The sequence below is a fragment of the Topomyia yanbarensis genome, chromosome 1 (genome assembly GCF_030247195.1).
Source record: "Topomyia yanbarensis strain Yona2022 chromosome 1, ASM3024719v1, whole genome shotgun sequence".
NCBI classification, from domain to species: Eukaryota; Metazoa; Arthropoda; class Insecta; order Diptera; family Culicidae; genus Topomyia; species Topomyia yanbarensis.
In genome coordinates this window covers 41,394,651-41,417,756 of record NC_080670.1, presented here as the reverse complement: position 1 = coordinate 41,417,756, position 23,106 = coordinate 41,394,651, and the positions used below count along the sequence as shown (strand labels likewise).

The 23,106-nt window shown below is 39.7% G+C and overlaps 1 protein-coding gene across 2 annotated transcripts in view; it reads right to left on the bottom strand.

The window, feature by feature from the left end:
- Positions 1-23,106, bottom strand: part of LOC131677449 (growth hormone secretagogue receptor type 1) — a 93,820-nt gene that overhangs the window by 36,441 nt on the left and 34,273 nt on the right. For both annotated transcript variants that reach the window (XM_058957283.1, XM_058957284.1), the window contains exon 3: positions 19,334-19,514. In XM_058957283.1, the coding sequence (XP_058813266.1) occupies positions 19,334-19,514 (181 nt within the window). The remainder of the gene's footprint in view (positions 1-19,333; positions 19,515-23,106) is intronic.

The following is a 23,106-nucleotide window of genomic DNA, read 5'->3' as shown; positions in this document are numbered from 1 at the left end:
ACTGATGAAAAAGCGAAAATGAGCTCTTGTTTTTTGACTTAGGAACCAAACGCCCGGAGTTATGCAAAATATACTCTCACGAGAGAAACATTGATATTATTTACTTTATTAAACAGATGGCATTCTTTTACATTCCTATCCAGGTCTTTTACAGCCCCCTGGCAAACCTATACCAACATATGGAGTTTGACAGCGACCTACATATATGGGGCTTTATAGCTATAAAGCCCCAAACAAAGAATTATGTACGGCGCTATGCACAATATTCAAGCATTCGACACGACGTTTTGTATTTTTCCGGATGATTAGATACCATATCATTCAGAAAATCAGCACATAGTAACCTAAGAAAGCTTTTCATGATTGGATCAAAAATTATTGTTTTAATTTTCAAGACAGTGATGCTAGCTGTACAGAGACGCCATCCGTGACAGGTCTTTTAGATTTAAATAACAGTTGAAACACAAATTTACTTTAAAATATTTTTTAAATCTATTAAATTTTTGAATAAATTCTCTAGAATATTTATGGTTTTGCCACCGATCTGGATTGACGATAGCTGATATTGCTCTGCGGAAATTCTTCCGTTGAATTTCTGCCGTAAAGCAAGTCGAAACGAAAGAATGCAATTCCGAGTTTAGTGCCAAGGCATCGTTTATCACCATTCGAATTTTGGATCATTCCTTATACATACAATGTTTTTATTTGTAGTCGCTAAAACCATCAGCTGCCTCAAGCAATAAATCGTAAAAAACCTGCAAAATGACAGTTGAAGAAACAATCTATTAAATCGCGACGAATAATAATTTCATAGCTTGCCATCGTTGATATTCAATTTCTTGTCAATTTTACTCCTAAGTTATTCGTCTTAGGTCACTTAGAAGTGAGGTCGAGCCACGGTATGTTCAAAACTTTACTTGTGCAAAGAACCGAATAGAACAAATCTCCTATGTAGATTTGAGAAACTCCGTGGTCGATGCAATACAGTCTTACTTTCCCTAAAATTCCAAAGAATATTTGACTCAATGATTAATAAATTTGAGTGGTTTAGTCAGGACCTTCAAGTTTTACATTCCAGAATAATTTGGTTCAATTAAAATAACAACTTATTATAAGAAGTATCCCAATTTTTTCCATTATTTAGGAAAACACTTGAAGTTTTTTTTCGACTCCTTAGCTTTCCTTCCAGGAAAGAAAAATAAACCTACATTTCCCGAAAACAAGCAACAAAACACAGTGGGAAAATCAGACAGACTGTGTGTGCATTGGGGCAATGAAATGTAAATAATGTTTGTCCTGAGCTGCCAGTTGGAATACGGTTCATAGGTTCATAGAGTTGAGAAAAGTTTCCAGAATGAGAATGGAGATAAATGGCCAGACATTCATTTCCCAACGACGCAATTTGAGTCGAAGTGTGCAATTGGCGGTTACTGTTTGGCGCTAAGAAAAACACAAACATCTTCTTGAGCGTTGGTATTTCCTGCACGTTCAAGAGGTTATCTGTTTACACTTTCAAAGTAATAATACTTCAAACTTAAGCTGAATGTGAGATGTAGATATATTTGGTAATTATTTACTCGACGATTAGTTTTCCTACTTGGACGTGCGATGAGTTCCAACATTTCGCAGAAGCCGGCACACTTTTCAGTATTCGGAAAAGAGCAGTTTTTCACTCTATTAGGCAAAGGTTCGCATTAAATTTCGAATATCTAATTAGAGCTAGATCATCAATATTCTTTTACACAATAAAGTATCTATTTCGTAAATCTCTATATAACACGAATTCAACAATCACCACGAAATTATTGGCATAAGTGAGTACAAATCAATACTTTTTCTGTGTGTGCTTACAAATGCAAACAAATAAATTTTCCAATATATGCGAATAAAGACTTCGCTTGTAGCGAAACTTTTGATACTACGATATTGCTTTCCCAAACAACAGCAAGAAATACAACGAATGCTGACAACTGCTGATATCAAACATTGCATTGTCACAATCCGAATTTTTTGGCAGATAAAAATAATGTCACTGCAATCACCAACCAAGTTGAACAATTTGTAATAATTTATTACTTATGTACCTAACGTTGAATTATAATATATTTTCAAGTTTATGCTTAGTTTGGCCGCACTGTTGATTCAGGTCGTCGAACGGTGGGATAACAAAATTCTCACAAGTTTCCTATCTCACGCCTCCACGCGAGTCTAAGTCTATTGATGACATTTGGTCCTTAGTCCGGCGACGATTGGGTGCTATCAGCCTTCTGCCAATAGTAGCAGAATGAGAGGGTGCGAACAGATCTAGTGGAGAAAACATTGCCGTAAAAATGAATAGTAGATCGGAAATTAGCCCCAATAAGACTTTAATCTGACTAGTATCGATGATCACGGGTCAATACGTATTGAAAGTTCGACGGGTCTGTTTTTATGAACCTAATTTCAAGCTCCGTTATTGCTAGCAAGCCCGTGCATCTGGTTAACAATCCTTTATATTTCCCTTCAGTGTTCGTTATTATCGCTCATATACTTGTATTCCACAAACAATCCGATATGGAAAATAATAAATACTTTCCTTGATTTATAACATCTCGCACTATCATAACTCTTTGCCTGGGTTATCACTCGGTAGTTTTCAACGCAATAAATATATAGTAGAGAAGAAGTAGCGAATTCTGTCAAAATACTGTTGCAATGAATAGTGATCCGGCCCATTACGCAGATAAGATTAGCTTTTCTAGGCAATACACCCAAGGTCGGCCGTGTGGAGTTCAAATTGCTTTTGTTTAGGGAACATAGGATACTCACGGTGGCCGGCTGCCCAGAGTTTAAAAATAACCAAAAACTAAACAAGATCTTTTTTGAGTGATCGTGTACTCGAAGACTAACTAAACAACTACCTTATCAAATATGCTTTACAGGTGTTGTTCAGGTTTTAATATGGGTCGGATTGGTATGAATTCCTACTTACCATTTCCTAAGCAACTCTTATTAGATAATCAGCAGTCAAACATGATGAAGTCACTGTGCAATCCGCCAAAATCATCGTCACTACGCAACGCAACGCAAGTTTGGCCGCACTGTTGATTCTTTCCTGATGTGTGCTCGACACAGACGCTTTGTTTTGATTGCGGTAGTGATTTGTTTATTAAGTATTTTAATCAATTGGTCATTCCTTCGAGAAGTTCATAAAAGTTTATGCTTTGTGAGTCGCTGAAGTGCTTTGGGTTTTAGAGTACACCGGAGGAGGTGATGCAAAGGGTCCGTGGAAGTTTCTATAGCTTGTTGAGAAGCGCTGCATCTATCAAGAATGAGATAATTGTCTCCACGTCGTTAACCAGAATGTCTCGGATTGAAGACGGTAATTGGTGGAGGTTTCAGAGGTATTAAAACTTTGGACAATCGACCAGAAGTAGTTCCACGGTGAGCCTGGTTTGGTATTCAGCACGTAGGCGGGAGAGGGCTCTCTTTTCGAACCTATTACCCCGATCAGTCCATCGTTCCGGTCTCACCTTGATTTTTTGGAGTTGGCTGACTTCCTCCAGTGGTTAATGAAGTGAGCAATGGTTTTTAATTTGGAGTGGGAGATGATATCCGTCGATGGGACTAATTTGGTCAACAATCTTCAGGCTTGTTTCCCACGAGCTGCCAATAAGTTCGCTTCCTCATTTTCGCTGATCCAGCAGTGACTAGGTACGCACCATATTGTGGTCATCGGATTGCATGTGTCCTCTATAGCCTGTATGTAAGAGTGGCGTAATGTTCCCGCTTCCGGGGTGGAAATTACCGACAGAGAGTCAGACAGAATGATGGTCGATATTCCCTCTGGTCTCTTTGCAATCGCGAGAGTGATGATAGCAGCTTCTGTCGGGGAGATGTAGCAGCCTGTGGGGAGGCGGTAGGCGAGACCAGCTCCTATTCTGCAGACCACCACTTCGACTCTTTCTTGCAGCTTGGAAGCGTAAGTGTAGATCCGGACATGGTTCGGGAACCGTTGGTTCATCAGGTCTAGCAATATGACATGAGCGGCCTCGAAGAGAGGGCTTGCTCGTAACGACATGGACAGGTTGGTGTTGGTGTTCGGGTTTCTAGTGTATAAAGGTTGGTTCTGGATCATTTAGAGGTTAGCTATTTCTGGGAGGTCTGTGCCAGTGTATTCTAGGAATATATTTTAAGCCGTTTTCATAACGGACACAAATGTTACCAGAAATCCTTTCGAGTTATCCCAGAGTGCGAGTAATGAAGTGGGAAGATGCCAGCTGTGTCGGCACAGGCTGATTCGGTTGGAGTGCTCGGCAGTCCGTCCAAGTTGTGGTTAGTAGAAGATTTTACTTCCGATGAACACGCTACCGATGTTCAGAGTAGTTCTGTTCCAGTTCGGATGCCGAGTATGGTTCGAATAAGGTGCTTCCTGCTTTCACAGTCTCGTTTAACTGTCCCAAAGTGCGATTCAAAAGTTACACGATGGTCCAGTGTGATACCCAAGATTTGCCGGTTTTCGTCGGAAAGAGATAAGTGGATCTGACCTGTTTCTGGTCCGATTTGCAAAATTTTATTTTGTTTCGTTTCTATAATCTCTAATATGTCAAAAAATAAATAAAAATTAAGAAAATTGACAAACCATTGCACAAATTTTATAATTTGCAAAAAAATCTGTCACGGAAAAACAAATGCTTTGTTTACTGAAAGACATTTCAAGGTCACCAATGTATTTTTCTGGTCTTTAAAAACTTTAAAGGTTTAAAACATAAAATTCACAATCTAAAACAACTCAATTTCAAGCTTCGAGAGTAGAGGGGCCCTTTTAATTAGTCACCTCTTCAGATACTGGCAAACCAACCTTCAAATAATGAGATTGTCACAGATATTTCAGGACATTTTGAATCGACAGTTTTGACAAATTCGTTCTAATTCATTGAATTCAATTACTTTATCTATTTTTTATTATTTCATTCATTAAGCTCATATTATTCATTTCGTGAAATGTATTTGTTTTGTATATTTCATTCATTTTAAATATTTGAACTTTAAATATATGATTGATTTAATTTGAATGATTTATTTCATTCAGTATTCTTTCCGTCTGTTTTATTCATTTTAATTTATTTTATTAATGTTATTTATTTAGTTCATTTCATTCATTAGATTCATTTTTTCGTTCTTTCATTTATATAATTTAGAAATTCGCTTCTGAACTAGTAGATATTAAGTCAGACCGAAATATGTGACAATATATTGATTCGAGAAAAACGAGTTTAAAGTTTGAATCGCAGCATCCTTTACGCTATAATTGGAAATTTATTGTTGCCATAATTCTTATTTTTGGTTACATATGTCAAATCTGACAAAAGTCGAATGTAGCTGAAGAAATTCTTTATCTAGTGCTATCATCATATCATTTTTTGATATTTTGCGACTTAGTTCGGTCTGACTTAACACCGACCAACTGTTCTAGAGAATCGATGAGCCACAGATCTTTTTAAAAGAACCACCCACAATAAATATGAAACAAACACTGTACGCAACTACCAATACGAATAACAAAGCAACAAGAGGTTTGTTCCAGTACCAGGGGAAACTGAAAGTGCTCTGGAGCAAACAGGAAGAAAATCATTCCTGTATTCTCTTCTTCTCAATTTTTTTTTAATAGCAGCAAACCGGAGCAAAAGGAGCAAGTATCTTTTACTCTTGCTTGCTCCGGAGCAACTTCCGTGTACTGGAACAAACCTGTTACTTTTCCTCTTCACATTGTATTTTTTGCTTTTTTGTTCACCCAGTAAGGTACAAATATCCAAGGCGAGCTGCCAGAGCTAGGTGCTTTCGCTAATTTGCTCCGAGCAAGACACGAGTAACCCGCTCTCGAGCTCTTTTTGCACTTATCGCACACAAACATCTAAAGCAGGAGCTTCGGAAATGCTTCGAGCCCTTCCAGGCTTTCTCTATCATTCCTTTTCATCGATTCGTTCTATCTACCATTCTTCTAACTCCCATCCCGGTTTGAAAAGAACGGCATTAACCCTAAAACGTTGCACTTACGTTTTCTACCCTAGAACGTTGCACTGGGGTATAAATGTACCCCACGCGTTTGATCGTAATTTTTGCAGGTAAAATGCAAACAAAAGAAATACATCATTTTCTTCGTTTTTTAATTGCGAAAACAGCTGTGCGAGTGAAAGTACGGAATTTATTGAATCAATGATACATAAATTGGTTTTGATAAAAAAATGGAATTTCGATATTTTTGAAAAAGTGCAATTATTTGGAAGAGTGAAAGTTTAAAAAGCACGTTTTGGGAACATACCACGAAATGGGGTGGAAATTGAAATAAAAAAATTTCTGACCAGTAATTCATTGATAACACGCAACGTTACTGTTATGGCAGTTACTGTGCGCAAATTATATTTGCGAGTTATTGTTTTGAAAAATTATTAAAACATGCAATACACAATAAATCAATAAAAATCGCCAAAAATTATAATGATTTTTTTTCTACTTCAAAATTTAGTTAAATAATTTGAATTAATGAGTAAAAACGATTATATAGCACTAATTGTTACTTACGTAGTAAAACAACTAGTATTTAAACCGGTATTGTCACGAGTCACATTTCCAATGGAAGCACGAAACCTGACGAAACGCTAACAGCAGCCGTACACTGGGGTACAAATGTATCCCATGCCAACTTTGGCACCTGCTATAACCAAACGGAGTATACCAACTTTTCCTACTCGTACTAGAAACTGTAAATTGAATTATGGTTAGCGTCTCAGGTCAGTAAATGCCGAATTCTCGTCTTCCCACGGCTTCAAAGAAGGCGTGTGGTATATTTGTACCCCAGTGCAACGTTCTACGGTTAATCAAAGCGCTTTTAAATTATCCCATAAAGAACTATGTCTTTATCGAGCGTCTTCGGATTTTCGGTTCGTGAAAGAGCGGACAGAAATGACTCGATGTAGGAAAGAGAGCGAATCGAGTCGGTTCAGAAAGAGCGAGAAGAAAATAAACCGATGCATGGCATAGTTCAGCTTAAAATCAACACAAGCTTTGTAAAAATTAAATGAGCTGAATAGCTATTTAGAATAATCGGTTCATTTCAATTAACTGAACGGTTTGGATAAGCTCACTACAATAGCTGGTTTGCATATCCCCAGTCCTAGAATTCAGAAAAATGTCAGCGCTGGACAAATAAAAGAAGATATCATATCTACACAAGTTTGCACGAAATGTAACGAATTCTGGTTTTGCTTTTAAACTGCACAATATTTCCCTGGCCGTACTAACGGAAAGGTAGTTTTGTAGTAAATTTGATCATAAAAACACATTGTTGAAAAAGTTCCTCATCGAAAAAGTTCTTCATCGACTTCTACCTAAACGGGAACAAACAGGTTGAATACGATCCAAACGGGAACAAACAGGTTGAATACGATTAAACCATCTCGTTACTAGTAATATGAAATATAAAGTTGAAAAAAGGCTTAAAGACACATGGTATTTCCAAAAGTCCTCGAATTGCATCCTGTGCCATAATACCGTATATCAAACAGTGGTAAAAGGGACATCCAATTGCTACTAAAAGATTTATCCTCTTTATGAAAGTATTTTTTTTAGTCGAATGTCTGCATGTATCCCTGGCGCCCTGCATCATCATCAATTGATAAGCAATACGGCAAGGGCGATCAGCAAGAGACATGTTTGCTTACTCTGATTGCACAAAGTCCACAAACCGTTTGTCCTTTTGCGTGATACTATAGGAAGGACCAGCTTCTTTTTCTTTCTCTAGATATCTACGCTCTGGCAGGGCGGTCAGCACCAGATGTGGTTTTGTGGTAGCCACTGTCGAGCTCAATGGATGCCATGATGATAAGGACATCCTTTTGCTGAGTGCTGGACCACTTTCTCATCGGAAAGCTAGTAAAAAGGAACTGGAGAATTATTATTTATGAAAAATTAGATGTGAATCAATACATTAAAGCTACGGCAGTTGGTATTCGAGCGAGGAGAGTCAGTCTCTGCGGGTAATCTGATTCGGTTCGTAACAATGCTTTTTGTGGGAGCTACTAGCTCAAATATCGTACGAATCGTACAAATAATGTTCTTTCAAGGGAAAATGTAGACACTGTGGTTTGATCGGAGGAACTATGTACAATTAAAGATATAAATAGAACATAAAATGTTTGAAAACTGGCATCGGTACTCATACTGATCCCACTTCATAAGCATCAGATTCAACAGCAAGGAAGTTAATTAAACCTAATTAGAAATTTCATTGGTGATTTGTATGTTGTATTTATCTAATATTTCATTTTTTTTATAAAACTTTTCCTTACTGTCGCCACTATACGAGTACCGAAATGAAACATTTGAGACCCGGAGACATGTTCGACTTGACACATCACCATCATTTGCCCAATTCAATACCCTCAAGCTTAAAACGTGGTTTACTTCCCATCACGTTCTCATATCATGCGAATTGGATAGCCGATTAGGCAAACAAACAAAAAATATCCTAAAGCCATCAGTCCCAATTTCACAGTAGATTGAACCGAGCGAGATATCCACTGGATGCTGATCGGTGCGAGCGAACGTGTGAATATGGTCGTACATATTAATGTCTATATTGTTACGAGCGGGTATTGAAGGTGTCACGGTGCTTCCGATGTGATTCCACATGCTGGTCGATGTTTCTACCGGAAGTGTGTCTCTATCGCGTGCACATTTGCTCGGTTCTGATAGAGGTAGCCGCTCAGGTTGCTTACATAACAAAGACCCTCGTGCTAACGGTTTCATGCATGTTATATTATAAATGATAAGATTTGAAATTTGTCCTATGATTGGGCTATTAGTTCAGCTGTTCTTATGATTCTCTTAAAATTGCTTGAATATTTTCTGACGTTTTAATTACATTATCGGATCACAACATAGAACAGTAAGTTTTATTTCGATACAAAACTGGAAACTGGTATTTGATCTTTCTCAGAGGCTGAATGAACATTTTAAGATTTCTTTTCTTTTCGTCTTCACTCTTGCTTCGATCTCAGAACCGAGTTTAGGAACATACTTGAACTGCACAAGTAATTATCTATATACTGGATATAACAGTATAAATAAGAATTACAACGATGATTGATTCTGACGGTAGAATTCATCCAAGACTTTCCACAGTTCACCGAAACTCCGAAATGATGATAACGGGAACAAAAAAAAAGTGCTATAACACGTCACTCTTACTGCGGGATATTTATACGTTCTACTTTGCCGCGCTTCGCTATATCTAAATTGATTGGCTGGTCATAAATAAAATTCTGCGGGGCGCTGGCTGACGTATATTTATCCTTACTGCCAGGCTGCCGTATCACAATGAAGTGGGTGGAAATTCTTTTCGCTTTTAGGGCGATGTGAAAAGTTGTCCGCCTTTGGTTTGGCGCGATGGCTTGATGTTTTCTGTCACGCAGCATGCAAAGTAATATTTTGGGACCTTGGGACTACATCTCGTCATGGAACTTAACCTTAATCTATTTCGTGTGCCAACCGCTGTTCAACATAGTGGAGCGACAGCAGAAATAACAATTTTACTGACTCTGAATATCACTTTCCAATTAAAGCATGAGCATGGAAAATTTGAATAGAGACCAGCACTCTAATCCATTCCAGCTAGCTATCACGAAAAGAGTCAACTGGCCACGAGGATGAGCATCGTTTACTTTTATTATGAATCAATTATCTATTCAGCAGTAGGTCGAAAGCCACGGGGGACTTGGCTGCTTCGAAACATGTTGGCAAGATTTGCTGGTAAATATAAATTTAGCAGCGCTGATCAAATATTTGTTCTATTTTTAACGTAATTGACTCCCGAGTGGTAGGTTTGTTCGACTTTCGGTGCACAAAGAACATAAATGAAATGAGCTGAGGATTTGGGTCACCTTGGGTTCGGGGATGCACAAATAAATATAGTGAACCTTGATTAACTAGTACGTATTCGGACTCAGAGCTATTTGTGGCTTTGCAACGAATGCTAGTTCTTTATTACCTACGGTCACACAACAGAGAACCTAGAGAAGTATGGTATAAGATATAATATGTATATTGATGTTTGTCGTTCATAATAAAGTTGGGCTTATATGACCATTTCGATTCGTTGTTCGGTCTGCGGAACAAAAGTCCCCTGAAAATGATCGCATAGCTTCAAGCCGTCAATTAGTCGAGAGGCCTAATAAACCATCGTCACGTCCCACAATCTCAACAGGACAGCTGCTTGCTAAATATTATCGGCCATAAATTACAGCATTCCGTTCCGTCAGCGGTCAACGTTGGCAAAAAAACGTAATCGACGCCCATCGGACGCTATCAACCAGCTCACACATCACGGATCCCAAAAGAGAAGAAGAGTCACCAGCGGGTTCAATGTCCTGAGGGGCATTTCCCGAAATCGGAAAAGAAAAAAACTAATACGACCTTCCCTGCCAAGCAGCTGCAGCGTACGGCAGGTCGTCATCGAGTCTTACTTTTTTCCCTCGTTGTCGTCCTGCCGTAATCCAAACGCCTAACTGGGCCATAAATTATATTTCTTGCTGGGAGAAATTGTTTCTGATTGTGACCTGTATCGATAACAGGCCGCAAGGGCACACACATACTCACTCGCCAGCCGCCGTTGTGGTCGACGCCTGACAGGAACAAGGGCATACGTGATATCCGGAATAGGGGGAAATGGAAACCGGAAATTTTATTACACCATATTGACAGTAAGCGTGCCGGTTTTTCGCAATCGAACTTGAGTGGGATGATTGCTTTCCTATAACCAGATGATAGTCAGTGGGAATCTGTGCCATGTAGATTGTCAGTCGTATTAGAAACCGATAGCGATGGTAATAAAAATGAATGAAAACCTTCTTACTTGCAATAAAAAATCATTACTTATACCCTCAATTGAAGAGTGGAGGACAGTACTAGTAACTGTAGCATAACAATGCGCATTATCATGATTTTGATGCGGGAAATGAATTGAATTACCAATATCTATTTATTAATGATAATGAATTGGATCGTGATAGAATGTGAGGTCTAAGTCCTCGAAATAATTAGGTTTGTTCCAGTACTTGCACCTTTTTACTCCGATTTACTGCCAGAAAAAGAAAAAAGAGAAGAAGATAATACTGGAACGATTTTCTTCATGTTTTCTCAGGAGTGCTTCCAGTTTCTCCTGGTACTGGAACAATACTATTCTAGTACGGAATGGTCTACTCCTGCATTGTTAAAATAGTACTAGAAGTACCCAGCTCCAGATTCAATCTTAAATGTCATAAAATCGAAATCGTTTTGAATAAAAACTGGATATAATATTACCCAACGTATTATTGCTATTCCACAAGAATTGTGAAGAAAATATTACTCCTAACGATTTGAAAAGTAATTTGCGTTTTTTATAATATGAGAATCAACAGTCGAGATGTGAAAATCAGCTCTTTTTAGTGAGCGCTTCGAACCGTTCAGTTCATTGAAGTGAACAGATTCTTCTGAATAGCTCTTCAGCTCATTTAATTTTGACAAAGCTTGTGTTGATATCAAGCGTAGCTATACCACAGTTCGGCTCTTTCTGAACCGATAACCCGGTCAGCTCTCATTCCTATATCGAGTCTTTTCTGTCCGCTATTTCACGAACCGAAGACGCTCGATCAACAAATAGCTCTTTGTGGGAAAGTATAACATATAAAGACAGAAGCCACGTTGATCGAAAGATTTCTACATTTAGTATTCCTGTATTGTGAAAAAGGGCACGTTTCAAACTGCAGAAAGGAATTGCTTGCCATTCCAGCAGATTTCGTTCAAATTTTTCTAATAGAACCAATTGACATCGCTTGCATCTTCCTCTACAATAGCGGTAAAATATTGTGTAACTGGAAGGGTTTTTCAGTTCTCTAACACATAGCTCTCGTCATCCACTTGCGTCCAAATGCACCCGGTCGCAGCAAAATGCACTAAAATAATTTCCGGTCCCATGTTGCAACACGTTGGTTTTTCACTTTATTTGGTAATCTTTTGTTTTTATATTTTCGGGTTGCTCCGTTTCTTGATATTTCGGATCATTTCGATGCTCTTTCCCACTTTATTAGCCACATCTTGCATTGTCATTGAATTGTTGATCCTAATTGGATAAAACGTTTTCTATAGTTTCTAGTCCAATTTCGAGTTGGAAGATCCGGGTTTTTTGCCCCTTCTTGGCACTTCATCAAAATCCTGTATAATTACTCCGTTTTCACTTAACAATGTGTCCAGAACCTTAATTTTCACCTCATTTTCAATGCGAGACATTTTGGGAATGAAGAATTCAAACCGTACAAAAATTTAAACAAACGAAAGACGACAGACTTCCTTGACCTGATTCAAAGTCTGTACTAACAGGTTATCGTGCTCAATAACATTACAAATTACAATTACAGTCTATCGCACATCATCTTGTGATGGCCACATTAAATATTGTCTATCTCGAGATAATCTAGCATTTCGTCGAGTTCTTGCTATATGAGATACACACGAGTGCGATCGAAACAAAAACAAACGTCAAAACGTTTTCTCACTCGCACTGATGCAAACTAGATTGGCGCGTAACTCAACGCACGGCCCGGTAGCGCATGGCTGAAAAGTCGCAATGTGGATTTAAGAAAAGATTCGCAATACGTACGTGCACCGTTAATGTATGTGGATAGCTTTTTTCCAATACAGTCTTCATAAGATGATTTCATAGCTAATGCAATGATCCTACTGCCTATGAACAATTCTGTCTAAAATCTCGGATATCAGAATATATTGTTTTGTTCCCATATTATTCGGGTCATGTCGTGTCATCAATTTCCTGATAGCAAGAGAAAGGGGGCAAAATAAAACGGTAGAAAAATGGAAAAAGACAACACAATATGGTGAACAGCCTGCATTCTTCACTTCCGAAGGAACGAGAAACGCAGCTGATAAAGTGTAGAGCTCTTTACTATACTGGGTTAGTAACAATAACATATCCTTGAGTTTTAGCTCCCGGCACTTGGATGTGGATGTAAGGAGAACCAAAAATCCGAACAAGCAATTGGATTACTGCAGGGCAGTTACATATCAAATGGTATAATGATCCGCAGCCGGATTCACAAAGATCTCACGAATAATACTCAGCACCCGCAAACATAGCCATGTGATAACTCAGGGCGCTGACAACAATAAATACCAAATTCATTTACATTTTCATACTCACATTCGGTAGAAAAGCTTTTGTTTGCAGGCAAGTTTGCAAACTAAGCCAATAGTTGGCATGTTCGGATGCAATCTACAAGCGAAGCTTGTGCTTTTTTCAACTTACCGCCAGGGGTAAAATTGGTTCTTGACCAACGAGGTCAGTCGCAGCGCCTGCTCCATTTATTCGCCATTTTATTTCCAGTATAACATCGGAACGACCGGGTATCTGCATTCGAAATACCAAGTTCTTTACCGTAAATTCTTTGTTGAAGTGCTGTTAGTACGGCACAAAGAATCGCGTAAATTTCCGCTTAGAATACGGTGCAGTATCTACCAAGCAAAAATGATTGGTCTAACCTCATTTTACGACAGTAGCCACTAGACTCTCCAAAAAAGAACCCGTCACTGTAACTAGCTACGTATTCATCAAGCATTCGCTCCAATCGACTAGACAGCCATTCCACGCGAGGACGAATCCTCAACTTGGAAGTTTTAAAAGGAAAACTACATGTAAGTGTAAGGTTACTAAGGCCCAGTTTTGTGTGGTTAGTTGCATGATCTGTTGGGTAACTGTTCCAGAGCCAAGTAACCTTAAGACGGCGTGCACAAGAAAGTGCTTCTTGTTTCAGAAACATATATTATTAATGGATTAATGCTTAAGAGTGCCTTTAGAGCTAGGTTGTGTCATGAACGCATTGTAGGTTATGTCATGCACGCATCATTTATAGCCATCAGTATCATCCTCTGAAGACTTTGATTGCTGTGGCTTATCCCTTCTGCCACCACACAATGCGCCCCTGTACCAGTATTGGTCTAACAATTGCTCTGTAGATCCACTGAATAGACATGGGTGTGAGTCATCGGCAATTTGCGATAGATCGTCTGCATTGGCCGAAGGCCATGTAAGCTCTCTTGATTCTGAATTCGGTGTAAGCAGATAAGATGAGCTACTCAAACGTACTTGACTTGTCGACAATAATTTCAGAGTCAAACAACTGCAACGGATGAGTTCCGGCTGTAATCCTTTGTAGTGTTAAAAAACCAAAAGATGTTTTATTTGAATAAAATTACAGTTCAACAGAAAGATACCATTGCTCGACAACACATAAGGCTGGCTGCACCAAATCAAAAAGCGTGCTAATGAAAACACCGGTGATCATTATATGACAATCTTCGGCGAAACCTTATGTCGGAAACTCAAGCCCCCCAAGTTTCACAAGCCGTCGGCGACAGAATTCCATAAAAGTGGTGACAGCACACCACCTTGCAGACATTCACAGACACTCAGTTGCCTTATCTCTACTTGTCTTAACGATGACCACATATGTCGGTTGTTAAGCATTGCGTGTATCCAGATCGTGTTATGTAAAGGTACTCCATAACCTCGTGTTACTTTCAAAATGGATTCCAAAGGCACGTTGTCAAATCACCTTTTATTTAGGGAAAAACTGATTATTTCCAACTTATCAGTTGATTGTTTGTGCAAAAAAGCATATCCTATGCCATAAACAACATTGTGTAATAGGGTCGTAGTAGACTTTCCCCGCTGAAATGCTCGCTCAAGAAAACATCCCGAACGCAGTGCTCGATTAAAAGTTCCACTGAGTTGAGCAGAAAAGAGATCAGACTGATTGGTTTCTTTTGTGCCTGATGCGGCCACCTGTGGAATTAATTTAACAATTTTTTCTCGCCAATTTAAAGGAACGTATCCTGTTGTAAAAATACTCAAGAATCAAAACTACTTGGAACGCACTTGGAAGTATAGTCGGTGATAGCTCTGGCTTTTCCAATAACTTCGCTCAGAGAATCGAAGGGCATTTAGTGAGCAGATTTAAATGCCTCCGACCCGTCTCTGTATCTGCGAATCCAAACTCTTGTACATAGCGTTTTAGGTCCAGCAAGATCAGCATATCACCAAGGGGTTCCTCTTGCAGCACGCATAACTCGAAGCAGACGAGCCTCTTTGGTGCGCCTACTTTGAGTGGGTTGTTTTATTCACGACCTCATCCAAGTCACTCAGAGATTCAAGCTCTCTTCGTAGAGGTTCATAGATTTGGGATTATGATATGAATCGATATTTAGGAAGAGGTTTAAATAGTCAAATATGACGTACCTACGATCCGTTAATGACGATTTGAACTCGTTGGGTACGAGTCAGTTTATCCAATCATACCGTCACGGCAGAGAGTTACATCTAACACCTCTTCCCTGCCAAATCGTGTAAATGTTGGGCGATTACCTACATAGAGTAAATAGGGGTATTATCGGAACGGGGTTGACGAGTAAACACCAAACATCTATGTGTAAGGCCATTTTGAAAACCAAGATTGCCTTGGTTTTCAAAATGGCCTCACACATCGACATTTGGTATTTCTACTCATTAATACTGTTCAAAACACACCCGTATTGATGAAGTGTGGAATCTTCAAGATCCGTTTTTCCACTTTTTCAAAAATCTTTTAAATTCTTTACATTCAAAAAGACTTAGAATACATGCAGAAACTGTGTCAATTGCGAATTCCGTACAAAACAGGAAAGGAAAGAATTTAGAACATTTTTCTTAAAATTATTAGATGCAAAATCAAAAATCACCAGTTTTCCTAAAATCGTGCAAGTTATTTGCATTCAAAGTAACGCCGGTTATTGCACGGTTTTCTTATTGAAAAGGTTTTTAAGACCGATTTCATGGATTTTTTACATAGTTTATATCCCCCGTATAAAAAATCCTAGGATATATCAAATAACTAATGGGTGACCCACTTCAAATTGCATAACGTAAAAAGCGCTGCAGAAAATAACCTAGTGGATCGATCCTTTTAAAACTTTCAGACAATTAAATATAACCCATTAGTAAGCTTTTGCATATTTATTTTACTAATACCATAACCGTACGCTCGCACCTTACCAGTCTTCCCAACTGAACATCGTATACAATGTTCGCTATGGTTCTGTGCTGATATTAACTCACATTTTGTGTACGAAGTCGAACACGTTATTTCGTACCTAAACACGTGCATATGTTAGCCTGCACAACCGAACCCCATGTACGTACACGGTGTGCGTACACGTAGGTTCGTGGCACCAGTCTTCTCTCTATCTCTCATCATCACTAGCGTTGACTCTTTTTGCCTTGTGCGAATCGTTCTCGTGTATGCACCCGGTACGTACGTACATGGTTGTTTGAACTGGAGTTTGTACATCGTTCGCTTGGGTTCGATGTTTGAGACGAACTTGTACATCACAACGAAGCATGTTTGAGGTAGAATGCGTGCACAAATTATTGTACACAGGTACAAACTTGACGATGTGCATGGGAAATCTGTGCGTTACGCTTAACTGGTTCTGTATAATATCTGGCTGCAGCTTCTTCTGTACGAAAACCCACTTTACCCCATGTCTTCCTTAGATTTGATCTCCTTGGGATGCGTCCATAGTGCTTGCTTCATAATTGCCCAGTATCTCTCGATGGGCCTTAGTTCCGGTGCGTTGGGGGATTCATGTCCTTTGGTACGAAAGCAACCTTGTTCAAACAACATTTGAATAGTGGCACGAAGCTAGATCCGGCAAGAAGATCGTAGGCCCATCACCTTACTTCAACAGAGGAAGTAGATGCTTTTGTAGACACTCCTTGAGGTAGATCTCCCCGTTTACAGTCCCGGTAGGCATGAACGGCGCACTCCGTTTGCAACAAGAGCAGATCGCTTGCCAAAACATTTATTGGCAAACTTTGAAAGTTTCTTCTTCCCTACTTCCTCCGGAACATCAAACTTGTGCTGTACAGTGAAGAACAGTAGCCTCGGAAGCTGCTGGAAATCCGCCTTGACGTAAATCTCCTTGATGGGACAATGAGGCTTCGTCAGCTTTCATATGAGGCTGACGAATCGAGTAAAAAAGCTAACAAAATTGGGGATAGGCAAAATCGGGGCTGATAAAATCGGATCTTCACTGTATTTATAAAAATAGACCACCATCCCTACTCAACTGTGGTTAAGGTATAAATCCACAATATTATTTACTCTTGACTTGACACTAACGAAGATCACAAGCCGTAATCGAAATACGCGTATCTGTCAAAACATGTGAAGTAAAGTAAGAGTGAAATAAAACTAAACTCAACGGGCCAAAACTCATAAAACTGAGTATTAAGTATTTGATAGTCTTCTTGACTACTAAAGTTATCCATTATACTCCGATGCACCAGTCCCAGGGGCTTTTAATTCTGAAGTGTAGAAATAATAATTCAAATTATATGCCATCGTTTCACATTGCGAGTAGTACGCTTCACCCAACCAAATTTCTACAATCTGACAGTTCGAATTGAATATATAACTTTCTCACTGCGACATTGACTGTGACTGAAGGCACAATGAAATGGCCAAAGCATGTCTTCCTTCTAGGAGCCATCGAAAAGTGCTATCGTCTGTATTCTGCTTCGATGGAGTTCCCATTAATGCCATGGCTTGTTGAGAAAGGCGTAAAACGCTCAAAGACTAAATTTGTTCCTTGGCAGCGACCTCCCTGCTACCACCCCACCAGCCAGTTATGCCCGGATGGGTGGTGGTTGGTCGTGAAACTCCACCGAGATGGGCACAGTAAAATGCTACATCCTCTGCGCTACGCACGCGATAAAAAATACCATTCTTCCGAAGATTTCTATTCAACGGATGCTTCAGTGATTTTCTGTAATCGAGGAGAAGCAGCCGAATGTAAGAAAAGTGCCGCCTTTTGACAATAGTAATCATTAGGACTGGTTGACTGATGGTAACGAGCAAAAAGAGCCGGGAGAGGTCATTGCATAGCGAGCGGATGCGTGATAAAAAAAAGTCGAGGGGAAATATGTTCTGGCGGTACACGAACGGTCGCTCGGATGGTCGTGGTGCTAAACGATCACAAACATTAGGCTTTTCGGTTGATGATTCAGCAACAAATGTAGCGTTGATTAGATGTGTATGCTTGAAACCGGAAGCGTCAAAGGTTCGCTAGGTTCCGTTTAGTATAGAGAAGCGAGAAGATTTGTGATCGATTTTTTACCTTTACTAAAAAGGTTCATGAGTTTGAATATTCTGTTGAGAGCACACAGGACCTTCCATCTCAAGATCTGAAAAAATATGGGAAATTTGAAACTAAATTAATGTGCTCCATATTCATTAAACAATCCATTTGTATCTTAATGGATCAAAATATCAGAACAGACGAAAGAATTGAATATTTTCAATTTGAATAGCAGACAAAATTTCTTCTGGCAACTTTGTTCAAGTATATACACATCTTTACTGACCTTGTGCAGCATTATGTTAATCTTCATAACCTTTGAATATCAAAATTCTACCAAGCCAATTGATCTGCAAGATTGCACTTCGCCCATCACCCACTTCTCTTTTCTATGCCTTTGTGATGAGAACAACAACTTATTTGAATTCGTGAATGAATCTTTCGAAAGCTTATAATCTGTTGAATACACTTCATTACGCTTGATAACGGCAAAGGAGAGCACATCATCATTTCATCAACAGGCATCCTGATTGAGTGAAATGGATCTACCGCATTCATGGGTTGTGCAAATATATGGTGGACAGTGCAAAACATGCTAGTCGATAGCTAGGAGGCAATCAATCATTTCCGATGGTATTTTCTCGTCCTTCGTTAAGATCCTTGGCAATTTGTTATTCTCCTCTTGAGCCAATCCTTGAACAAACTGAGTTTTTGCGATAACAGCGCGTCCAATAAATTTACATCAATCAATTCAGGCATGTCGGGAAATCTGTTCCGATGAAGAAGATGTTCATTTTGCTACCTAGACGATTTGTTTCTCGCTAGCGACATACCTACAGAAATCCACGAATCATTCGATGCCCATGTTTGCGTCCTTTATAATTGAGCATAGATATTACACGAGTAAAATTACAATCAGGAAAACTCTCCATCACGGTGCACTACACATATGGAAATGATTAAACGGTTAAACAAACATGCACACCTACAGCCGAGCAACGTTATGTTCAAAGCAGCACATCAAAACATGATTAGTAGCAAGGTTATACTGTGTGAGAGTATGAAAAGGAACAAACAAACTAGCGATTCATTAGGTACTTACTACCGCACCCGGTCCCGTAATTACCTCGTAAGTATGGCCGCCACGGTCCACGCAGCCAAACAGATGACAAGAGCCCGCGCTTTGGTGCACACGTAGCCCGCCTTCAGCGGTTCACAGATGGCGTAATACCGCTCGAAGGATATCGCCAGGATCGTCAGTACGCTTGCATGCGCCACTGTTAGCTCCACAAAGGGGACCGCTTTGCCTGTTGAATGAGATGGGAAATTGGACGGAAACGGGAATCAATCGTTTGATCGTAAATCAATACCGTTGGATTCTGCTGAATGTAAACACCAGCAAATGCAGCCAAACCCTCGTAGATAACGGCATATTAATTATGTCGAACATGAGTGGGGAGTTAATTAAACAATTCTCATACGGATGTTTTCTTTAGGCGGTTCGGTATAAATAAACTTATTTCCTCTTGACGGCTGCTGATGACTGGTTGCTGGTTTCAAGTCTTTTCAAGTATTCGCCAACAGCGAAATGCACTCGCATCACTGTGCCCTTTATTGCAGCGAACATTCAAATGTTGGTCAAATAAACAAGGAGATCCAATATTTGTGCTTGTGTTGTTAGGTGGCGACTACAAACAGTCAGAGTGGGTAAATATACACTCACTTTACAGCCAGTGATAAATTACTTCGTAAAAAGGGTACTTTCTCACCACATCGACTCGCGATTGTCTGGGAATTCGCCGTAATCTGGAAGAAACTTGGTAAACAAGCACGACGCGTGGTTTGCTGGAGTTAGAGGCGCTCATTCGTACACTCAAGCAAAAAATACAGCGAATTTCATAGGAATATCGCATAATTTTTAGCCACTACTTGTGGAAATCATAAGATTATCTTATGAAACGGCATTTATTTTGTCAAATCAGTTTGCTACACTAAGGCAAAATGCATAGCGAATTTCATAAGATTCATCTTATGATGACTAGAAAAGTAACAAAACTATGTTTTCATAAGACTAATATGAAAAACATACGACTTGTATAATTACCTTAACATTTTATAAGTTATTGCATATGTCAGTCATTCGAGTTTCATACGAGCATCTTATGATTCTCATAAACATAAGAGAAATGTATAATATTGTTTTATAATAATTCAAAGATGCCTTATGGAACATGAAATCATAGCAAACCGATTTGACCAAATAAAAGCTGTTTCATAAGATAATCTTATGATTTACATACGTGCTACTTGTGGCTAAAAATTATGCGATATTCCTATGAAACTCGCTGTATTTTTTGCCTGAGTGTATGATTTCATGTTCCATAAGGCATCTTTGATTTATCATAAAACAATATTATACATTTCTCTTGTGTTTATGAGAATCATAAGATGCTCTATGAAATTCAAACAACTGGCGTATGCTATACCGTATAAAATGTTAAGATAATCATAAAAGTCGTATGTTTTTCATATTGATCATATGAAAACATAGTTTTGTTATACTTACTTAGTATACTTTTCTATTCATCATAAGATAAATCTTATGAATTTCGCTATACGTTTTGCGTGAGTGTATTACTCGCATCGGTATCTCGGGTCAAATACAGAAATGTTTCGATTTTGTTGCTTGACGATATTTTTGTTTTAGAACGTAAAAAACAGCTATATTTCCACGTACGGTTTCTATGTAACGAAAAATGGTTGAGTTTTGAGCGTTTGAATATATTTCAGCCTTTTCTCCGTAGAGTTTCGATATTTTTGTTAATGCAGATTTTAAGCTTTCCAATATTTTTGCATCTATTGCTATTGAACTATTTTAACGTATCGATTTCTGTAATATAATTCTACATATGTAACGGCAAATTGCTTCAACCCATTCCCCGCGCTTGATACCATATGGCATCGTTCTGCCTTCGGTGCACCTCTTTCTTCTACTCTATCTCCTCGCCTCATTTGGTTCATGAAATTGCTCGACCTTTGAGCTTTCATTTTACTCTCGACTTTTTTCTTGCTTCTTGTCTCCATATATTACATCATCATTTAGCTCTCGTCCCAGTGAGCCGTTTAGATGCTGATTCCATGAGCCATTTGACTCTTGTTTCCGTGAGTCATTCAGCTCTCTGCCCGAAGGTGGAATTTGTCCCAACACCGATACCCGCTTCCATGAACTACTTAGCTCCCAGCTTTTCGAGATCTACTCGGATATTATCCGGCGGTGAATTACCATACTCCGACTAATAGTTCCCTGGCAGCAGGATTTCTCTCGGTAGCCTCTGTTTCGTGAGCCAATTAGCTTTCATTTATGCCACTATGTCGGATAGTCCAGGGCGGTGAATCTAGCCTACTGTGAATTCCTGCGGTAGATTGCTCCCGTTACCGAAGTTCGTTTCTGTCAGCCATTTAACTACCTGCTTCGTACCAATCTACTCGTTCTAGTCCACGGCGGTAGGTCTTACTCAACGGACCAACGGTTCACTGGAGCCCCATCGACCCACTGCTGGCTATTGAACGCTATCTACTAGCTCTAATCCCCGGCGGTGGATCTAGCCGGTAGAGTGTCGAGGTCGGTCCGCCGATTCCGGTGAAACCTGGCGTCCGGTTCATTGACTCCCCGACGACCCGAATCCGGTGCTACGTCGCGTACTACTCAACTGGTCCTCCACGGTGGATCTTGTCTATACCGACGGAGTACTGTAAGTGTCTGGCCAGCCCCAGCCGTGAGCACTATGGAGACTCCCCTAAACAAAGACCTCAGAGTCGGCACGCTTATCCTGGAGTTTCGCGGGTAGCAAGAAAATTCCTGATTCTTCGATGCAAACTCTACTTTTATTTTTCTCACTTTCATAAACTATTTCTTCTATATCCTCCACTTTCCACTTCTTAATTCTATCTGACCTTTTCACTGCTGCTTCACCACCTGATTTTTTCGACGAACTCCTGTTCTCCTTTCAACAGCGCCTACGACCTTTGCCGTCCGCTGCGCTGGAACCGATGAAGGGGTGGCGATCTTGGCAACGGTTGGGCTCTCCTTTCTACGGCATCCATTGGTCTTCGACGAATCGATGGCAAGCCGGAATTCCCTGAACAATAGCGTCGGCGTGAGGTGACCGCGCGTTCTATTATTTTAAATGCAGGGTCCTGTGGGTAACAGAAAACGAATGACGGGCTATTCGTGGCCAGGCCCGACGAGAGGGGGGGTCAGGGGGGGGCAACTACCCTGGGGCCCGGGTCTGTTTTGGGGGCCCGCATTTTAAACTGAATTAAATTTATTTTAATTTAATTGATGAAGTTTATTGTTTCTGTCGACACTGCAAATATATTACAATCAACTACTTCAACTTTAGCGGCATTAATTGGGTTCGCAATAATACATCATTTCTGTACCCACACTCATCACACTCATCAACTAACACGTGTATCACTCAGCTACTCGACGGTTACAGCACCGCGGGGCTAGTTCAACTATGTGACGTCACTAATGACAACAACTGTATTTTGGATCTTTGCTTTGGAAGCCAGGAGCTCTCCGATCACTTTGCCGTTTGTCGTGCTCCAGCTCCTCTCGTTAAACTATGCCAACACCACCCTGCTCTTCATTGTTTTCTCCGAAAATGTGTACCTTGTACATTCGAAGATACCACTGAGAAACTGACATATGCCTATCGCAAGACAGATTTTCAGGAATGCACCTTTTCTTGTCTCGTATTAATTGGAATGAAATCTTGTCACAATCTGATGCAAACGCAGCGGCTGAAATTGTTTCGAACGTACTGATTTATGCTCCTAAAAACTCAATCATGGCTGTGAATACCCTCCATGGTCGAATCGTACACTAAAAAA